Here is a 16,381-nt window from a genome sequence, read left to right as displayed (position 1 = left end):
CAACCCCAGAAGTTTGGTAGAGAATTTAAAACTAAGTCTTCCTAAATGAAACAAAACATGGTAAGTAATCGCTCTGTAGACTACAAAGCACCGTACTGTTATTGTTATTTTATTGTAAACTACACCGCCCGAGTGATAAAAAACAAACAATGCTATGTGTGTCAAAGATACGCCCACATTAAAAAAAAAAAAAAAAAAAAAACATTAAAAAAAAATTTTTTTTTAATTTTTAAAAAAAGGGGGCGCCTGGGCGGCTCAGTCGGTTGAGCATCTGACTTCAGCTCAGGTCATGATCTCGTGGTTTGTGAGTTCGAGCCCCATGTCGGGCTCTGTGCTGACAGCTCAGAGCCTGGAACCTGCTTGGGATTCTGTGTCTCCCTCTCTCTCTGCCCCTCCCCTGCTCATGCTCTGTCTCTCTCTCTCTCTGTCAAAAATAAACAAACATTTAAAAAAAAAAAAAATACACGCCCAAATCCTGGGTATCTTACTGTGTTGTCAGGCAAGCCAAATACTAGAAGTTGTGGGGAAATACTAGGAAATGATTTCTTTAGAGAAAGGTATCTGGGAAAAGAGCACAAATAATAAAACTATACACATGTACACACGTCTCAAAACACATTCATGAGAAAGTGGGCACAAAAAGAACTCAAAGGAAAAAAAAAAGAATCATTGGCTCTGATGCCCAAGACTTTGTAACAGGCAAAATAAATTGAGAGTGGAAGAAAAGAACAGCAAAGCATGTTTTCTTCTCGTATCTTACATTCCCTCCCAAGACATTCTTGCACAGATGCACCAATCGTTCTTTGAGCCTATTTCAACACCACTCCTCCGGAACACCTACTGCACAACCCAGCTCCCACCTGGAAATGCTTTTGGCACTCAGTGTTTGCATCTGTCACCTGGCGTACAATGACAATGCCAAGACAGCGTAAAACACACCACCCAACATGAAATGAGGAAAGGCAGCCTATTCAGAAGCAAGAAGCGTATGTTTTATCTTTCTGTCTTTAAGTCTAGGACTAAAAAGTCCTACTACTTTGAAACTGTTCACCCAGCCTGGCAGCAAGGGATCTGGCCAATAGGTAACATTTATCTGCAAGGATAATTTAACTACAGGTTATTTTTAGTAGCTACAAGATGTGTAAGGATCCAAATTTATATCACTGAACAGAATTCTAATACTCTAAGTAATCTGATTAATACCAGAAGTTTAGTGACTTCCTTTTTCTGTGTCTATAAAATTATTATTTACAAACGAATTAGAAGTTTCTCTTCCTGGTCTCTCTCAGATTAGAATTTCCCATGGGTGAGAACAGTACCCCATTTTAACTTCCAACATATGTTTTGTTACTCAATAAATGTGACATGTGAGAAACAAACTGAAAAACCTGGGAGGAAAGGAAAAACATGACCGTCTACCTCCCCGCAACCCACACACTGCCTACCTCTTGCAGCGTCAACAAAGTGTTAAGAATAGCTGGTAGTGTAGTCTGGACAACTCCAAATCTATCTTCAGTGAATGATGCTGCTACTAAGTGAGACAGACCTCAAGAAGAAAAGAGAAAAAAAAAATTAGGCAAATCTACTGACGATACATCTATCGAGAAAGGATTAATATCCTGAGTATCTAAAGAACTTGAAATAGAGGAGGAGGGTATTACGCTAGAAAAATGCGCAAAAGAAACAAGCACTGAAAAGGTCCTCACTACACCAGTCCTGAAAAAGAGGAGTCTCTACATTCTAGTAGGAAGAGAAGTTTTTAAATGATATTGTGTCTGGTAGTGATGACTGGTAGAAAGAAAACCAAAGCAGGATAAAGGAAAAGAGTGACTGCTATTGAGGGCACTTTCATTAGGGTGCTCAGGAAAGGGCTCTCTGAGGAAGTATTATTTAAGCATTGAGAAGGCAGTATCTAGGAGATAAAAACAAAAAAACAAAAAACAGTTCTTTAACAACCAAATTTTCATATTCAAGCTAAATATGAAGTTAAAGTTAAATACGTTAAACTAAAGCTAAATATGAAATTCAAGTTAAATACGTTAAAATGTTAAATGTTAGGTCAACATAAGTTGACAGTTGAAAACAATCTATTAATTGTTGCAGTTTTTTGAAGCAGAAAAAGATAGGTAAGAATCCCAGGCTCAGTTTCTCTGCTTCTATATAAGGAAATTTTCTGCCCAAATGAAAGCACACCTAAGTATCTAAGAAAGAAAAATGATCCATATAAAACAAAGATATAAAAATGTATCTAAAAATGCAAAGACTGATATCAGAGTCTAGAACTGACCTTTCATGGATTATACTTCAGTATTTAACTGATAATGAAAATCAGAATCGTAGTTCACTGAGGTTGCTTACCTTCTAATGCCCAAATATGCATTTGGGCATCTGAAAAAACAGCCTGAATAGATGCCTCTGGGTGCTACAAATACAACAAAAACATTTCAGTAAGTTCCCCTGGGCAATAACTCTTATGTCATCTATCAACTACGTAGCTGTAACAGTACAAAATTCACAGCTGCCTCTCAAGAATTAAAATCTGAAATTCTTACACAATATGATTTCACTGCAATAAAGCAGTCTATCACCAACTTATTGTGTGATTCTTGCCCAATCTCTAAATCTCTATGTGTCTCAGTTTCCCACTTAAAATAAGAGTTACACTCAACGCACCTCAGACTGGTATACAGATCACCTGAGACAATGGTTACAAATGCTCAGAACACCTAATGCTCAGGCGTCAAAACCTCAGAACGCCTAAATACGTATTACCCACTCTTAAATTGTCTACCCTTAGCCCCACTCCAAAGAAACACCATCCAATCTTCTTTAATACAGCAAGGTCAAATAGTATGGAGCATTTTAACAAATGCTGGCTTTGGTAATGCCCAACAAAGCCTATTAAATACACCAGCACGTTACATTTTTCAACATCCAACGGCAGTGTCTACAACTCCTCATCTTAAAATAGATCCACTTGCAAAATCAAAATCAAAAGTAGACGTTCACTTCCAAGGGAAAAGGAGATCTCGTTCAGTATCTGCTCTGCCACTTACTGGCTATGTGCCCTTAGACTAGCTACCTGACCCCCTCCCCACCCCCCTGAGCCTCAGGTTTCCTTATCTGTAAAATGAGGACAGAAAGACATCTGACGGGAATGCTGTTAGAATTAAATGAGGGAACTTAAGAGAAAAGAACATGGCATACATAAGACACAAAGGTGAGTTCTCTTCCCATCCTTCTGAAGTAAAACTTCGGACAACCCCTCTTCCTCTTGGTGGAAGACAGGACACCTTCCTCGGGGGGGCTGATAGTTTTCCCAAAGCTCTAATGGAGAGCCTGAGGTAGATTCTTTTTGGTAAAGGTAATTGCTAGTTGGGTGGATCTTCCCTGCCACCAAAGCGAGAAAAAAGTTTCAAGCACTTGAAATGATTCCTTTCTTGTGTGTGCCTATGTTCCATCAGTTACTCAGATCTCTCTCCCCACAGAATGAAAATGAATAACGTATGCCAGTGCAAACTTTTCACTTTAACAAAGTACAACATTAGCTAATACTGTAGTATCTTCAGAATGAAAGGAGTTAGATTTAAATAGCTAACACAAAACAAAACTTCTTTCCCCTACATATGGGCAGAAGTTTTGCTTATCAAAGGATTAACATGCAACAGCTGTAGTCAGTGAAACAGGATCGACTCTTCCGCTTCTGCAATTCAGAGTTACTCTCCTGCGGCAGCTGGGGCGGCGGACGGACAAGGTGGAACGTTATTTCATTTGTGGCCTGAATCACAACTTTTTATCCCACGCAAGCGTAACATGTATAATCTAATCCAGTCATCTCTCTTCTGAATACCAAATTGGCCACAAAGATCTTGGCAGGACAATGAGCCATGAAGGATCGCCATGGATTTGATCACTCCGCAGGAAGAGGCTGAATATGAGCACAAAGCTGTCCTCAGCCAGGAGACTCGGGAGGCCAACTGCAGTCAAGCCTCAGGAAGCCACTGAGGTGAGATGGAGGTCTAGGGCAACTACTAACATGGAGGTTTAGCAGAGCACTACGCCAAGCTTCCTAGGATCGAACTAAATATTTAGAAGTCAAATCTAGTCTGGTACTTCATTTCGTTTCATTTCCTCTCCCCCCATTCCCAATGCTGTAACTACATATTCTTACCTTACTGAAAAAATACATTATCAGCACCCGTTTTGATAAGAAATTCTTAACCTGAGTTGGAAAGAAGGAAGAATTAACACATGTAAGTTTTCAAATCTATTCAAACATAATGTTAACACATCCCCAGTTTCTCCCTGACACTACATTAAATGAAACACTTCATATCTTACAGAGAATAGTTATAGTAAACCACATAAGTAAATACCTTCGTATTATAAACTGGAAAACTAAGATGGGCCATCTCACCTAAACTGCATTCTCAAGTACACATGTCTAACCCCACAATAAAAGGAATCTGAATTGGTTCTGGTGATAATTTTCTTACTCAATTCTTGACAACTGTCTTGCCCTTTAACTTCTTAATGCCAAAAAAGAATGTTTCCTTAGACAACAACAAAAAAAAATCTTAAGACATGAAATTGTTTTCTATTAGTTGATATTTACATGGGAAACAATTTTCTTAGTATTAAGCTGAAAGCTATATACCCCAACTGACTTGAAAGGGAATTCACGATACGGCGGTACTTACGACAGGTAGGGCGAATGGGATCCTCAAGTTTGTATAATGCCTACAGTCCCTCTCTATTAATCAATCATTCCATCAAAATAGATGTAATTCCTCCCATCTTAAAATATAAAACCCTTCCTTGACCCCTCAACTCCTTCCCGCTATTAATTACCCCATTTCTCTGTACCACTTATAGGAAAACTCCTTGAAAGATCCAGCTTTTCTTGTGGCCGGCAATTCCTCCCATCTCTCCTGGACCCATCCAATCAGGCATTCATCCCCAAGGCTCCACCCAATAGCTGGACAAGGACTCAATGACCTCCACATTTCTAGCACAATAGTTCATTCCTAGTGTGGATCTCAGGCTACGTATCGGCAGCATGTGGCATTTACTTCCCCTTTTCTTGGTTCTCTTCTCACCTCAATAGTTACTTGGTCTCCTTTGCTATTCCTCCTCATCTCTCAGACCTCTTTAGTCATTGCAGAGTCCAGTTTTCACATGTCTTTTCTTCTGTATCCACTCCCAAAGCATTTTTTCATGGGAGTCTCATGGCTTTCAAAACTGTCTATATTCTGATGACTTCCAAATTTGTATTTCTAGCCCAGAACTTACCCCTACACTTTGGATATACATCTCAGTTCTTACTCAGTATTTTCAATTGGTTGTCTAATAAACACCTCAAAATGGACGTAAATAAAACTCATAATTTCCCTACCTCATCTCCACCAAATCTCTTCAAATCAGTTAAATTTACTCCATAAATTGCAACTATATTATTTCAGATCCTCAAGCCAAAAACTTGAAAGTCAACACTGTCTCTCTCTTTCACACACAACCAAACAGGAAGCAAGGTTTATCTTGCTATCAGTAAGATAGGATTATCACACCTACTTTCAAAATACATCCAGACCTTGATCACATCTAACATCTCCACCACAAGCACCCTGATCACAGACACCATCCTCTCCCACTACGTTACTTCAACAGCTTTACAAATTTCTCTCTGCTTCTACTCCTGCCATCTGAGAACGTAGTCTCAACACAACAGCTAAAGCAGCACTTTCAAAATGTAAGGTTACATCACGTCATTCCTGTGGACAAAATCATCCTGTGGCTTTCCATCTCACTTAGAGAAAATGTCAGTTTTCACAATAACTAATGTGCCTGATGAGCTCTGGGTGCCTGCTGCCTCTCTGACTTCATCACCACCTACTAGTGTCCATGCTGTTCCTCACACAAATCAAGCACACCCCCACCTGAGGACCTTTGCATTTGTCTGTTCACTGCCTTTCCTTCAGGGTCTCTAATCAAGTATCAACTTATCAAGGAGACTTCCTTTAATGGCTCTATTTTCCTATACAGCACTTAAGACATCAAATTTCTTCCCCTTTAAGACACATATTTTTCATAGCTTGAGTATAACATATTGGGACGCGTCTTAACAATTGACAGCATGTCATGGCAACTTTTTTTCTTAATAGCATATGAAATAAGTCTCACAATACTTTTTTTTTTTTTATTCAGAGAGACATGGTTTAATACATTTGCTTGCTCATCTATTTCCCCTCACTAGAATATAAACATATGGTCAGGGACTTTTGTTTGCTGTTTTCCCAGTGCCTAAAACCACACCCAGCATATATAAAGAACTTTGTAAATATTCATTAAACGAAAGAATTCACAGATCAAAGGCATTGTATTAGTCTCAGTCATATGAAATTACAATTTATATAGCTCAAAGCCCGTCAAATACTGGCAATTTCATTTGGGTCAACTTAATACATGAAGCATCAAAAAAAGTCCTAATTATCCCTGATGGGTTACTCTTGTGAGATTCCTGATGCTCTCAATGTTACGGGCAAATATAAATCCTATAACCATATCATCCTACCTGTTCACGTTTATTCTGAATCCATGAATAAATCATGCTAGGCTGTCTTGCTGTCTTACCCTCCGCACCAACACAGGTAGATGGAGAAGGATTAGAAAATTCAGGCATTTGCTGATCTAAATAAAAAAACAAAAAACAAAAAACAAAACAAAATCAAGAAAGTGAAAACTTAGGATATCGGATTCTCTACAACTATGACATTTCAAACTTTAGAAAACAATCCTCACCAGAAGTCCATAATCTTGGCCCTCTTCTTATCAGCTGAGAACTCTGAGGTGACCCATAGCAGGTATTTACATCAAAAATTCCAGCCATCCGATTCACTACACTAGAACCAAATGGGGTTCCAAGGGGACTTGCCACATCAGGAGTAGACAATTTTGAGGAAAACAGTGACGTCTTAACTAATGGTGGCACTGACGGCCGAGGCATCTGGCTAGATCTCGGGGTCTGAAAAGTAGTTTCTTCTGTAAAAGAACAGAGCCAGTGCTGAACAGGCAGCCTGAACAAATTTTACACATCTCAGTTTTTGGGTTAATGCATTTACCCAAAGTTTAGTAGCTTGTTTCCATGTATGTTTACACTCTCAACATCCAGCTTTTATGACAGCAACTCAGCAACCACTCACGGGGGTATTCTACATCTTCCGTCAGACTGGTGCAGCTTCCCTTGTTTTCTACCCCCAGAGAAGATCTTCACCTTCAAGGTCAGTTTCTCTAAACCTACGCTGTTTTGAACGAACCTATCAATTTCTATTTTATTTTTAAATGGCAACAACCTCAGTTACTGCGCTAGAATGTGTCCAATGTTACTGCAAGCTCCTACTACAGCTATTACTTGGCTAAAACAAATTTGTATTGTGAAATGTACTGATAAATGCACACTTACCCATTTTCCACAGAATTTTTTCCAAGTTAACAGAAGTCACACCAGAGATGAATTTGCCCAGGATTATCTACAAATATGATCTATAAACACTTTCTTCAAAATTTATCTTATAATCACCAATTTATAAATTCCATTGTACAAAAACAAAGGAATATTTTTCCAGCCACTCCAGTGCAAGGCACAAAGACAAATAGATTACATTGGTGTTCTAGCTTCTTAATAAAACCACCATAAAACATCAAACATTTAAAGTGCCAAACTTTTTTGAATGACTTTTTAAGGTTAGTGCTAATTGGAAATATTTGAAGAATCAATTTAAAAATTGAGACTGGGGTTTTTAAGTTCTACAAAATGTGAAATACTGACTGAGAAATGGGATGTGACAACAACTTAAAATAATGAATAATTCCTATTTGGTCACCCCCATGATTCCCTCCTAATCTGGGACTGCATTGATCTAACATGCTAATTTGATATAATTAGCCTATTCAAAATTCTCTAATGGCTCCATATTGCTACAAAATATAAACTACATATGCCAGGCCTCCTTTTGTTACCAACAATCATCCTACCCATTCAGAATCTGTGACAGACTTCTTTTTTTACCAATTCCATTGTCTTGTAATTATTTGTGGGCCTCCCACTAAAAGGTCAGTTCCAAGAGTGTTTCATCTTTGATTCTCTGGTTTCTAGCACATTGCCTGGCATATACTAAGCATTCAATAAATATTTGTTGAATAAATAAATGCTAATCTGAATGTGGAGAACAAGTGAAACACTAGAATCTTTTAAAATCTGACATTCATGGGGCGCCTGGGTGGCTCAGTCGGTTAAGCATCCGACTTCGGCTCAGGTCATGATCTCGCGGTCCGTGAGTTCGAGCCCCGCATCAGGCTCTGTGCTGACTGCTCGGAGCCTGGAGCCTGTTTCTGATTCTGTGTCTCCCTCTCTCTCTGACCCTCCCCCGTTCATGCTGTCTCTCCCTGTCTCAAAAATAAATAAACGTTAAAAAAAAAAAAAAAATTTAAAATCTGACATTCACGATCTTACCTAAATTGTTTTCCATTTGTAATCTCTCATTTTGGTCTATGACCCCCTCAGAATCATGATGTTTACTGTGACCCATGTAGTGATTTTGTAAATATCAAAATTAGTTACCAACATTTAAAAAGTGGAAAATTTCAGGGCACCTGTGGTAGCTCAGTTGGTTAAGCATCCAACTCTTGATTTCAGCTCAGGTCACCATCTCATGGTTTGTTAGATCGAGCCCTGATTCAGGCTCTGTGCTCACAGCATGGAGTCTGCTTGGAATTCTGTCTCCCTCTCACTCTGTCCCTCCCCCCAGCCCCCGTTCACAACAATGCACTCTCTCTCTCAAAATAAATAAACTCAAAATTAAAAAAGTGGAAAATTTCACCCAAAATATTTTCAGATTTCAGGCTTCTCTTAAAAGTAGGGATGGGTGGGGGGGCACACAGAAGTTCACATACTGGGTCCAAATTCCCACATGGGAACAATGAACCGAAGCTAACCCACAGCTTCCCCTATAGATGAAGCCAGTGCTCTCAGGTTTACCACAGTCCTCACCCAGCCAGTTTTGCCCATTTTCATTAAAGGCCTGGCTCCAGAAGGCAGGTGAACATTAAGTCCGTTCGTTAGTCTTACGTTCCTTGGCAATTTTTGACATAAGGAATTTGGTCAAATAGCCTAGGTTCCTCCACTGTACTTCTTCCCCTCGGCTTTCATCTTTCAAACATTCTATCAAGCTCTCTGAAAACCATAAATGCGATGCCCCCACCATGAAATCACTCAGTCACGCAGTTACTCTTCTCTGGGCACTGGCCAGCGACTTTTTGTGTCTGGGATACTGCACCAGTACGACCTGTAAAGCTTCACCTGGCTTTGTACCTGAGGAAGCTGACGCTTCCTTCTATTTGATGAGCCACAGTTAACCTTCTTAACACCGTCAGCACACCAGACTTAATTTCTTCAATCTACAATGATACTCAGGCCTTCTTCTTGGTTCAGTACAATATCCCACTTATGAGATCAATTTTCCCTAAAAATTTAGGATTTCCCTAAAACTCCTTCACACTCATGTATACATATCCTTAGATTAACTACCGTCATCTTTCTTAGGAAACAAAATGTATGTACTTTGCCCTCTCTCACTAGTACAGGCATTACCTGGAAAATTCGATTTCTTAGGCTCCACAGAATACGAGGACACCATTCTCCCATTCGTAGCAGCTGCTTCTTGATACAGAACCAGTTTCTGAGTCATATCATTTAAAAGACTCAAACACTCCCTTGAAATGGCTGTCCAATTGTGGGGATGTCCACCTAAGGGGTCAAAAAACCAGCTTTTAAAATGTACATAATCTTAGAGTCTCCTCTCAAAGTGAGGAGAAAACTCTGCAAGAAACACTACATTGCACTTTGCATGAAGGTCCACTTGCCGTGGCTAAGCTACTATTTACACCACTGCCATCTACACAGAAGGAGTTCAATAAATATTTGTACGAAATAATTTTACAAAAAGTCTACAAGCGAAAACTTGCCATCTTACCATTAAAAAAGAAAAAACAAAAAACCTGCCAAATTGGTTGCTAAAATAAAGCCAAATACTACAGGATGGTGTGAATGAAAAAGACTAGAGTTACTTCCCTACCAGCACTGAACAGACTGAAGACGAAGACAATGAATACAGGCATGTCTCATGAGATGTGCCCCACGGCCCCCAGTGACCCATAAACTTGTGTCTGGCCCACTAAGCTTCCTTACATTTTCATTTACAATGGCCCCTATTTCTTACTATGTCTGTAGGAATGACATGTTATTCCTAACGATCATATTTTATACACATATCTGTTATTATTTAACTGAAACTACTATGATCCACAATTTTGTAAAAATTCCCTTACTCTCATTATCTTTTCATTTCCTAAGACCTTTCTCTCCCACAGCTGCCAATTAAAAATCAACCATGCTACTTTCTATGTTGAGAATAGCCAAGGAGTCCACTGAAAACTTGTTTCCCATTCTGGGTGCCAAATAACCTTTCTGTCTTCATTTAGAGCCCCCCTTAAACACTTCCCCCATCTACAGCTCAAGAGGAATACCACTTAACCTCCAAGCAAACAAAATACTTCATCAGTAGGTCCCAGAATGTTTTGTACTGCTGTAACTCAGAACCAATAAGCAACTATGTGATTGTCCAGGGAAATTTTAATAATATGCCCTAGAATGTAAGTTCTCTAGCAGAGAACACGTCACCTTGTTACAGTTCACTGGAATATCTGGTGAAAATATTTAATGCATAGAGAATTCCTAAGTGAACCTAAGTCTGACAAAAAAGAATTGCTAGTTAATTTTCCACAGCATCAGCTCTGGATTTTTCATGCTACTAAAAGGAGAGTGTGGCTCCAATCATTTATATTTTTATGTAACTGAATTTCATTTCCATGTAACATTTAACCATAGAAAGTTTCTTTTATAATGTGGGAATTGGCAAGTTTAGCAAAATAATGAAGAGCTGATTACAGAGATGAAAAGCTACCTAGGTTAGGTTGTTCATTGGTGGCTAGGCTGGAATGCTTTCCATCCAGGAACAGGCAGAGCACTGGCATAGTTGCAGTCTTGATGAGTTTGTAACAACTGACAGTGGAAAAGTGTTTCAGAGTTGCCAAGGGCATCCACCGGTCACCATCAAATCTAGTTATTTTTTACTTTTTTTTAAAGGGAGGCAAAGTAACATGACAGAAGGAGGGAGCTCTGCACTTGGGAGTCAGATGACAGAATTTCTTATTCCAACTCTGACATTAACTGTAAATAAACCACTTAATCTCTCTGAGACTTAGATCCCCCATCTAGGGAATTAGACCACCTGATATTCAAGACACTTTGTAACATGAAAACTCTGAGGATACTTAAACTGTACTCTTCTGCTCTAAAACTGTCAATCTACCTCATCATTTCTTCAGGGTAAGGGAATGAGGATGCTGAAGAAAGTTTTAAAATACCTTTCCTGGAAATATAACCTCTAACCACAGCAATGCAAACATTTAGGTGCATTAAAATCAATACTTCATTTAATGGACTCAACAGTTGTGTATTTTATTAAATACATCTCTGTCACCAAAAATTTTAAGTGGAATACCTTCTGCACACACATGCCTATATCTGTTACTTTTAGCAATACCTGGTTGGCTAAGGCTAAAAACTTCTTGTCTTCGTGAGGGAGAATACTGAGAAAGCAACATCAGGTCCTGCAAGGCCAAATACTAAAAGGGGAAAAAAAAACATTATTTAATTGTTTTAACTTTTTTTTTTTAATGTTTATTTTTGAGAGAGCGCACGCATGCACACGCATGCGCAAGCAGGAAAGGGACAGAGAGAGACGGGGGGAGAGAGAATCTGAAGCAGGCTCTGGGCTGACAATAGGCCCATGTGGGGCGTGAACTCACAAACCGCGAGATCATGACCTGAGCCAAAGTCAGACGTTTAATGAAGTGAGCCACCTAGGTGCCCCTCATTGTTTTAACGTCTATATGAAATCTTAGTTATGAATTGGGCTCAGTATTATATGTAAGGGGAAGTCACTGAAATTTTTCATGAAGGAAATTCAGTTTGTCAATCAAGCTGGCCATAACCTTCCTTTCCAGACTCCCAGAATTTTCTTGCCTCTACCCTCTGTAAGCTACCCTACCCACTGTAGGCTCCAGCTACAAGAAACTCTCTGTGTTCTCTCCCATCTCTATGGTGAGACACTTAAAACATCACTTCCTTCTAGAACTTCCCAGGCCTCCCCCACATCAACATATACTTACACAGCTCTCAACCATGACACTTAACATAATTTATTGTAACTGCCTGTTTACTTGTCTCATCTGGTTCCACCCACTAAACTCTGAGGCAGGGACAGCATCTTACTTGCTACCACATCCAAAGGCAGTGCCTGGCACACAGCAGACACACAACATATGTTGAACTTTTTTTACTGAAAATCTTCATTTTGTTTCCTGGCAAAATCGTTCACTCATCATTCAAGACACCATCACTTCTATGAAGCTTTCCTATTTTGGTTCCAAGCAGAATAAGTGGCTCCCACTGCACTCATCACAATAAATTTTCATTATTTTGTGTATCTGCCTTTTCCATTAGGCTTGCTACATCTTACTCGTTATTATGCCTTAAGCAACTAGCAATGACTGACACCTACCCAGTAAATAAAGATATGTTAAATAACCAAATGAGTAGCTGATATTTTTGTATATTTAATAAATTAGTCATAATTGATGTTTAACGGTAATCAGAACCTCACTGGTTCATTTTCTTATTCGTTTACAACTTTTCGGAATGTATTCCAAACTCTGGGTTCCATTTTCTTTGAATTATTTTTTAAGTACTAGGACTTCTTAACAGGATCACACATATTATGTGTAGATCTACTTTAAAATTTCAAAATGCAATTTGAATCAAAACAATTTATTCTTAGTTTAATTTGTAAATTTGTTAGAACTTCTTTAAACTCTTTTGATTAAAATTTAATTTAGGATCATTATCATTATTCATCTTTTTTTTTTAATGTTTTATTTATTTTTGAGACAGAGAGAGACAGAGCATGAGCAGGGGAGGGGCGGAGAGAGAGGGAGACACAGAATTCGAAGCAGGCTCCAGGCTGAGCTGTCAGCACAGAGCCCGATGCAGGGCTCGAACTCACAAACCACGAGATCATGACCTGAGCCGAACTTGGTTGCTCAACCGACTGAGCCACCCAGGTGCCCCTCATTATTCATCTTTTAAGACAGCTCATTGTATGTGTATACCTACCAAGTACTACCTTTGATCATAACAACCAACAATACTACATGAGTAGGGGCCCTTGGGTGGCTCAGTCGTTTGAGCGTCCGACTTTGGCTCAGGTCATGATCTCGCGGTCTGTGAGTTCGAGCCCTGCATCGGGCTCTGTGCTGACAGCTCAGAGCCTGGAGCCTGCTTCTGTTTCTGTCTCCCTCTCTCTCTGCCTCTCCCCCACTCAACACTGTCTCTCTCTCTCAAAAATAAACAAACATTAAAAAAAATTTTTAAAAAATAGTACATGAGTAAAAACATGTCAACTCCATAATAAATAAAACAAAACAGTATTTTGTTTTGCTATAATTATAAGTTTATGAAAAGCTAATGCACACATACGGTTGTATATCATAGTATTTTGTGCCAGGAAATATTTTTATGTCTAATCTAAGTATAGTTTAGTTTGCACAAATTAGCTTAGCTTGTACATACACACTGCAATATATCCTTGCATTTTAGTCACTTGGAATGAAAACTAAGAAAGTGAATGGCATTCCATGCAGTGTGTACTTGATGTTTTACAATACTGGTGCTAGAATATTGTAGGCCCTCAAAAAATAGATCTAAATACGCTAAATATTAAGTCCATTTCATAAATAGGTTCGAGATTACTGCGTGAAGACACAAAACACATAGCTCAGGCACCTTTATGATGAGGGGAGGATTGCTGTTTAAGACCTTCGGGAGGCATTCGTCCGACTCTTCTGAAAATGGTGGCTGAACAGGGAACAGATGAGCCTATCAAGTATAATCAAATATAAAGACTATGAAAATGATTATTTTCTTGACTCTATTCAGCAACTTAGCACTAACTGAAATTTATTACAACAGGAAACAATACAACCAAATTAACATCTTCAGTGTTTTAGTAATGGATTGCATCAAAATTACATATACCTAAACACACTACTTTCTGAAATGTTACTCTCCCCATTTTATTAAATCTCTGGCTTCCAGTAACAAAGATTCTCTGAAGCCACTGAAGGGCACAAACCTACAAAGATGGTAAACTGAAAAACAAACACTCATTTCCTAAGATAAACACCTGGATGATAAAGACAATGTAATTCCCATTCATTTAAAATAATTTCTATACAAATTTTAAGACTTTCCTTCAAAGAACAAATATTTTATTGCTTTATATTGAATATTTTCAGACTAGCTATATCAATAGCATGTAAAACTAATTTAAAATTCAGGCATTTAGCATGTGCTCACTAGAGGAATGAGAATTACACTACAGATAAAGCACAGTAAGTTCCACTAGCAGTTCATGCAGTTTAGTTTCCAAAGAGCAAGAACACTAACACTGTTCCTTACACACACACACACACACACACACACACACACACACAGCGAATTATGGTTACAAATGATACATCCCTAGTAAAGCCTCAGAAAAGAGACCAAAACCCAATTTATCAGAATGGCTTTAGGCACAATAGCATACTGCTTAGTGCTCTGCTAAAAATACCCGTGCACTCTAAAACACAAATGTACTAACAAAAAACTCAATACTAACCTCTGTGGCAAAGATTTTGAAGAGTATCCATGAGATATACCAAGTCATCAGAAGAAAGACACCACATAGCCAGACATGGTAGAGTAATGAGAGATTCAAGAGGCCACTCAGAGTGTCAAGAGGCCTATGAAACTGCCTATGAAAGCAGAAATTACTATTTAATCCAATGGGGAAAATACAATCTCAGCATTCAACAGCTTCACAATGACAAATCAATCTTATTTATTAATAATAATGGTGATACGGGGGTGCCTGGGTGCCTCAGTCGGTTAAGTGTCTGACTTCGGCTCAGGTCATGATGTCAGTTTGTGAGTTCGAGCCCCACATCAGGCTCTGTGCTGACAGCTCAGAGCCTGGAGCCTGCTTCACATTCTGTGTCTCCCTCGCTTTCTGCCCCTCCCCCACTCATGCTCTGTGTCTCTCTCTCAAAAATAAAATTAAAAAAAATTTTTGTAATGAATAAATAAATAATGGTGCTATAGACTCCCCTCCTTTTGCACCCTATACAATTCTTTCCCTAATACCTACTTACGAACTACATAAGGGAGCCTTAAACGAAGAAGAGACCTAAACTTATGCTCAGTTTCTTGTGCTCCAAATCTTCACTGTCATTTCCTATGGAGAAAGAATGAGCCAAGCCTGTAAGCCAACCCTTAGCAGCTGGGTAAAATTTTACTGTTACTTTGTAGCTTGACACATAATCATTCAATAGGACTAGCACCTCTCCTGGGCCAAATTTCGGCTCTATCTGTATACCCTAAAAAAACGGTTCCACAATAGTTGGGAGCACATAGCACTATCAGAAAATCACAATCTTTACTTTTAAAATAATTTAAGGGGCACCTGGGTGGCTCAGTTGGTTAAATGACTGACTCTTGATCTTGGCTTAGGTCATGATCTCATGGTTTGTGAGATTGAGCCCCGCATTGGGGCTCTGAGTTGAGCACAAGGAATCTGCTTGGATTCTCTCTCTCCCGCTCTATCTGCCCCTCCCCAGCTGGCGCTTTCTCTCTCTCTCTCTCTCAAAAATAAATAAATAAACTTAAAAAAATAATAATAATTTAAGAAACTCTGTTAGAAGGCTAAATAAAGGGAACACTACTTTACCAAAACCTTGAGTAGATCAATTAGCAAAGTCATCATAATCCTACAATCACACAACTAGTAATTTTAAAACAGGATTAGAACCTCTGGTTCTGCCATCTAGGTGTGTTGTGATTACCTTTAACTGCTTGACCTAACCCACACTCAATTTCTTCATCCATACAATGGTACCATAATCTCTTTTTACTCCTTTTTTTTTTATTTAAAAAAAGGTGTTTTTTGTGTTTTTTTTAATGTTTATTTTTGAGAGACAGTGAGACAGAATGTGAGCAGGGCAGGGGCAGAGAGAGAGGGAGACACAAAATCCAAAGCAGGCTCCAGGCTCTGAGCTTTCAGCAAAGCCTGACACGGGGCTCGAACCTACGAACTGTGAGATCATGACCTGAGCCAAAGTTGGACGCTCAACTGACTGAGCCACCCAGACACACCTCTTCTTTCTT

The 16,381-nt window shown here is 39.0% G+C and overlaps 1 protein-coding gene across 2 annotated transcripts in view; it reads right to left on the bottom strand.

Annotated features, from left to right (window-relative positions):
• NDC1 (NDC1 transmembrane nucleoporin) overlaps positions 1–16,381 on the bottom strand; it is a 45,652-nt gene that overhangs the window by 12,051 nt on the left and 17,220 nt on the right. The window contains exons 8-17 of one of the 2 annotated variants that reach the window (XR_013557601.2): positions 14,838–14,973; positions 13,961–14,053; positions 11,661–11,742; positions 9,647–9,802; positions 6,799–7,038; positions 6,572–6,687; positions 4,172–4,222; positions 3,208–3,390; positions 2,359–2,422; positions 1,514–1,546 (exon numbers count right to left, since the gene is read on the bottom strand). Coding sequence is in view for 1 of the 2 variants with exons in the window: in XM_078451890.2 (XP_078308016.1) it covers positions 1,446–1,546; positions 2,359–2,422; positions 4,172–4,222; positions 6,572–6,687; positions 6,799–7,038; positions 9,647–9,802; positions 11,661–11,742; positions 13,961–14,053; positions 14,838–14,973 (1,039 nt within the window). In the remaining variant the exon portion in view is untranslated. Of the gene's footprint in view, positions 1–1,445; positions 1,547–2,358; positions 2,423–3,207; positions 3,391–4,171; positions 4,223–6,571; positions 6,688–6,798; positions 7,039–9,646; positions 9,803–11,660; positions 11,743–13,960; positions 14,054–14,837; positions 14,974–16,381 lie in introns of those variants that run through there. The other variant, XM_078451890.2, reaches the window with a different exon arrangement.

Source organism: Panthera onca, chromosome C1, assembly GCF_046562875.1.
Source record: "Panthera onca isolate mPanOnc1 chromosome C1, mPanOnc1 haplotype 2, whole genome shotgun sequence".
NCBI lineage: Eukaryota > Metazoa > Chordata > Mammalia > Carnivora > Felidae > Panthera > Panthera onca.
The sequence above is the reverse complement of the archived record's forward strand: the minus strand, read 5'-3'. Positions and strand labels throughout refer to the sequence as shown.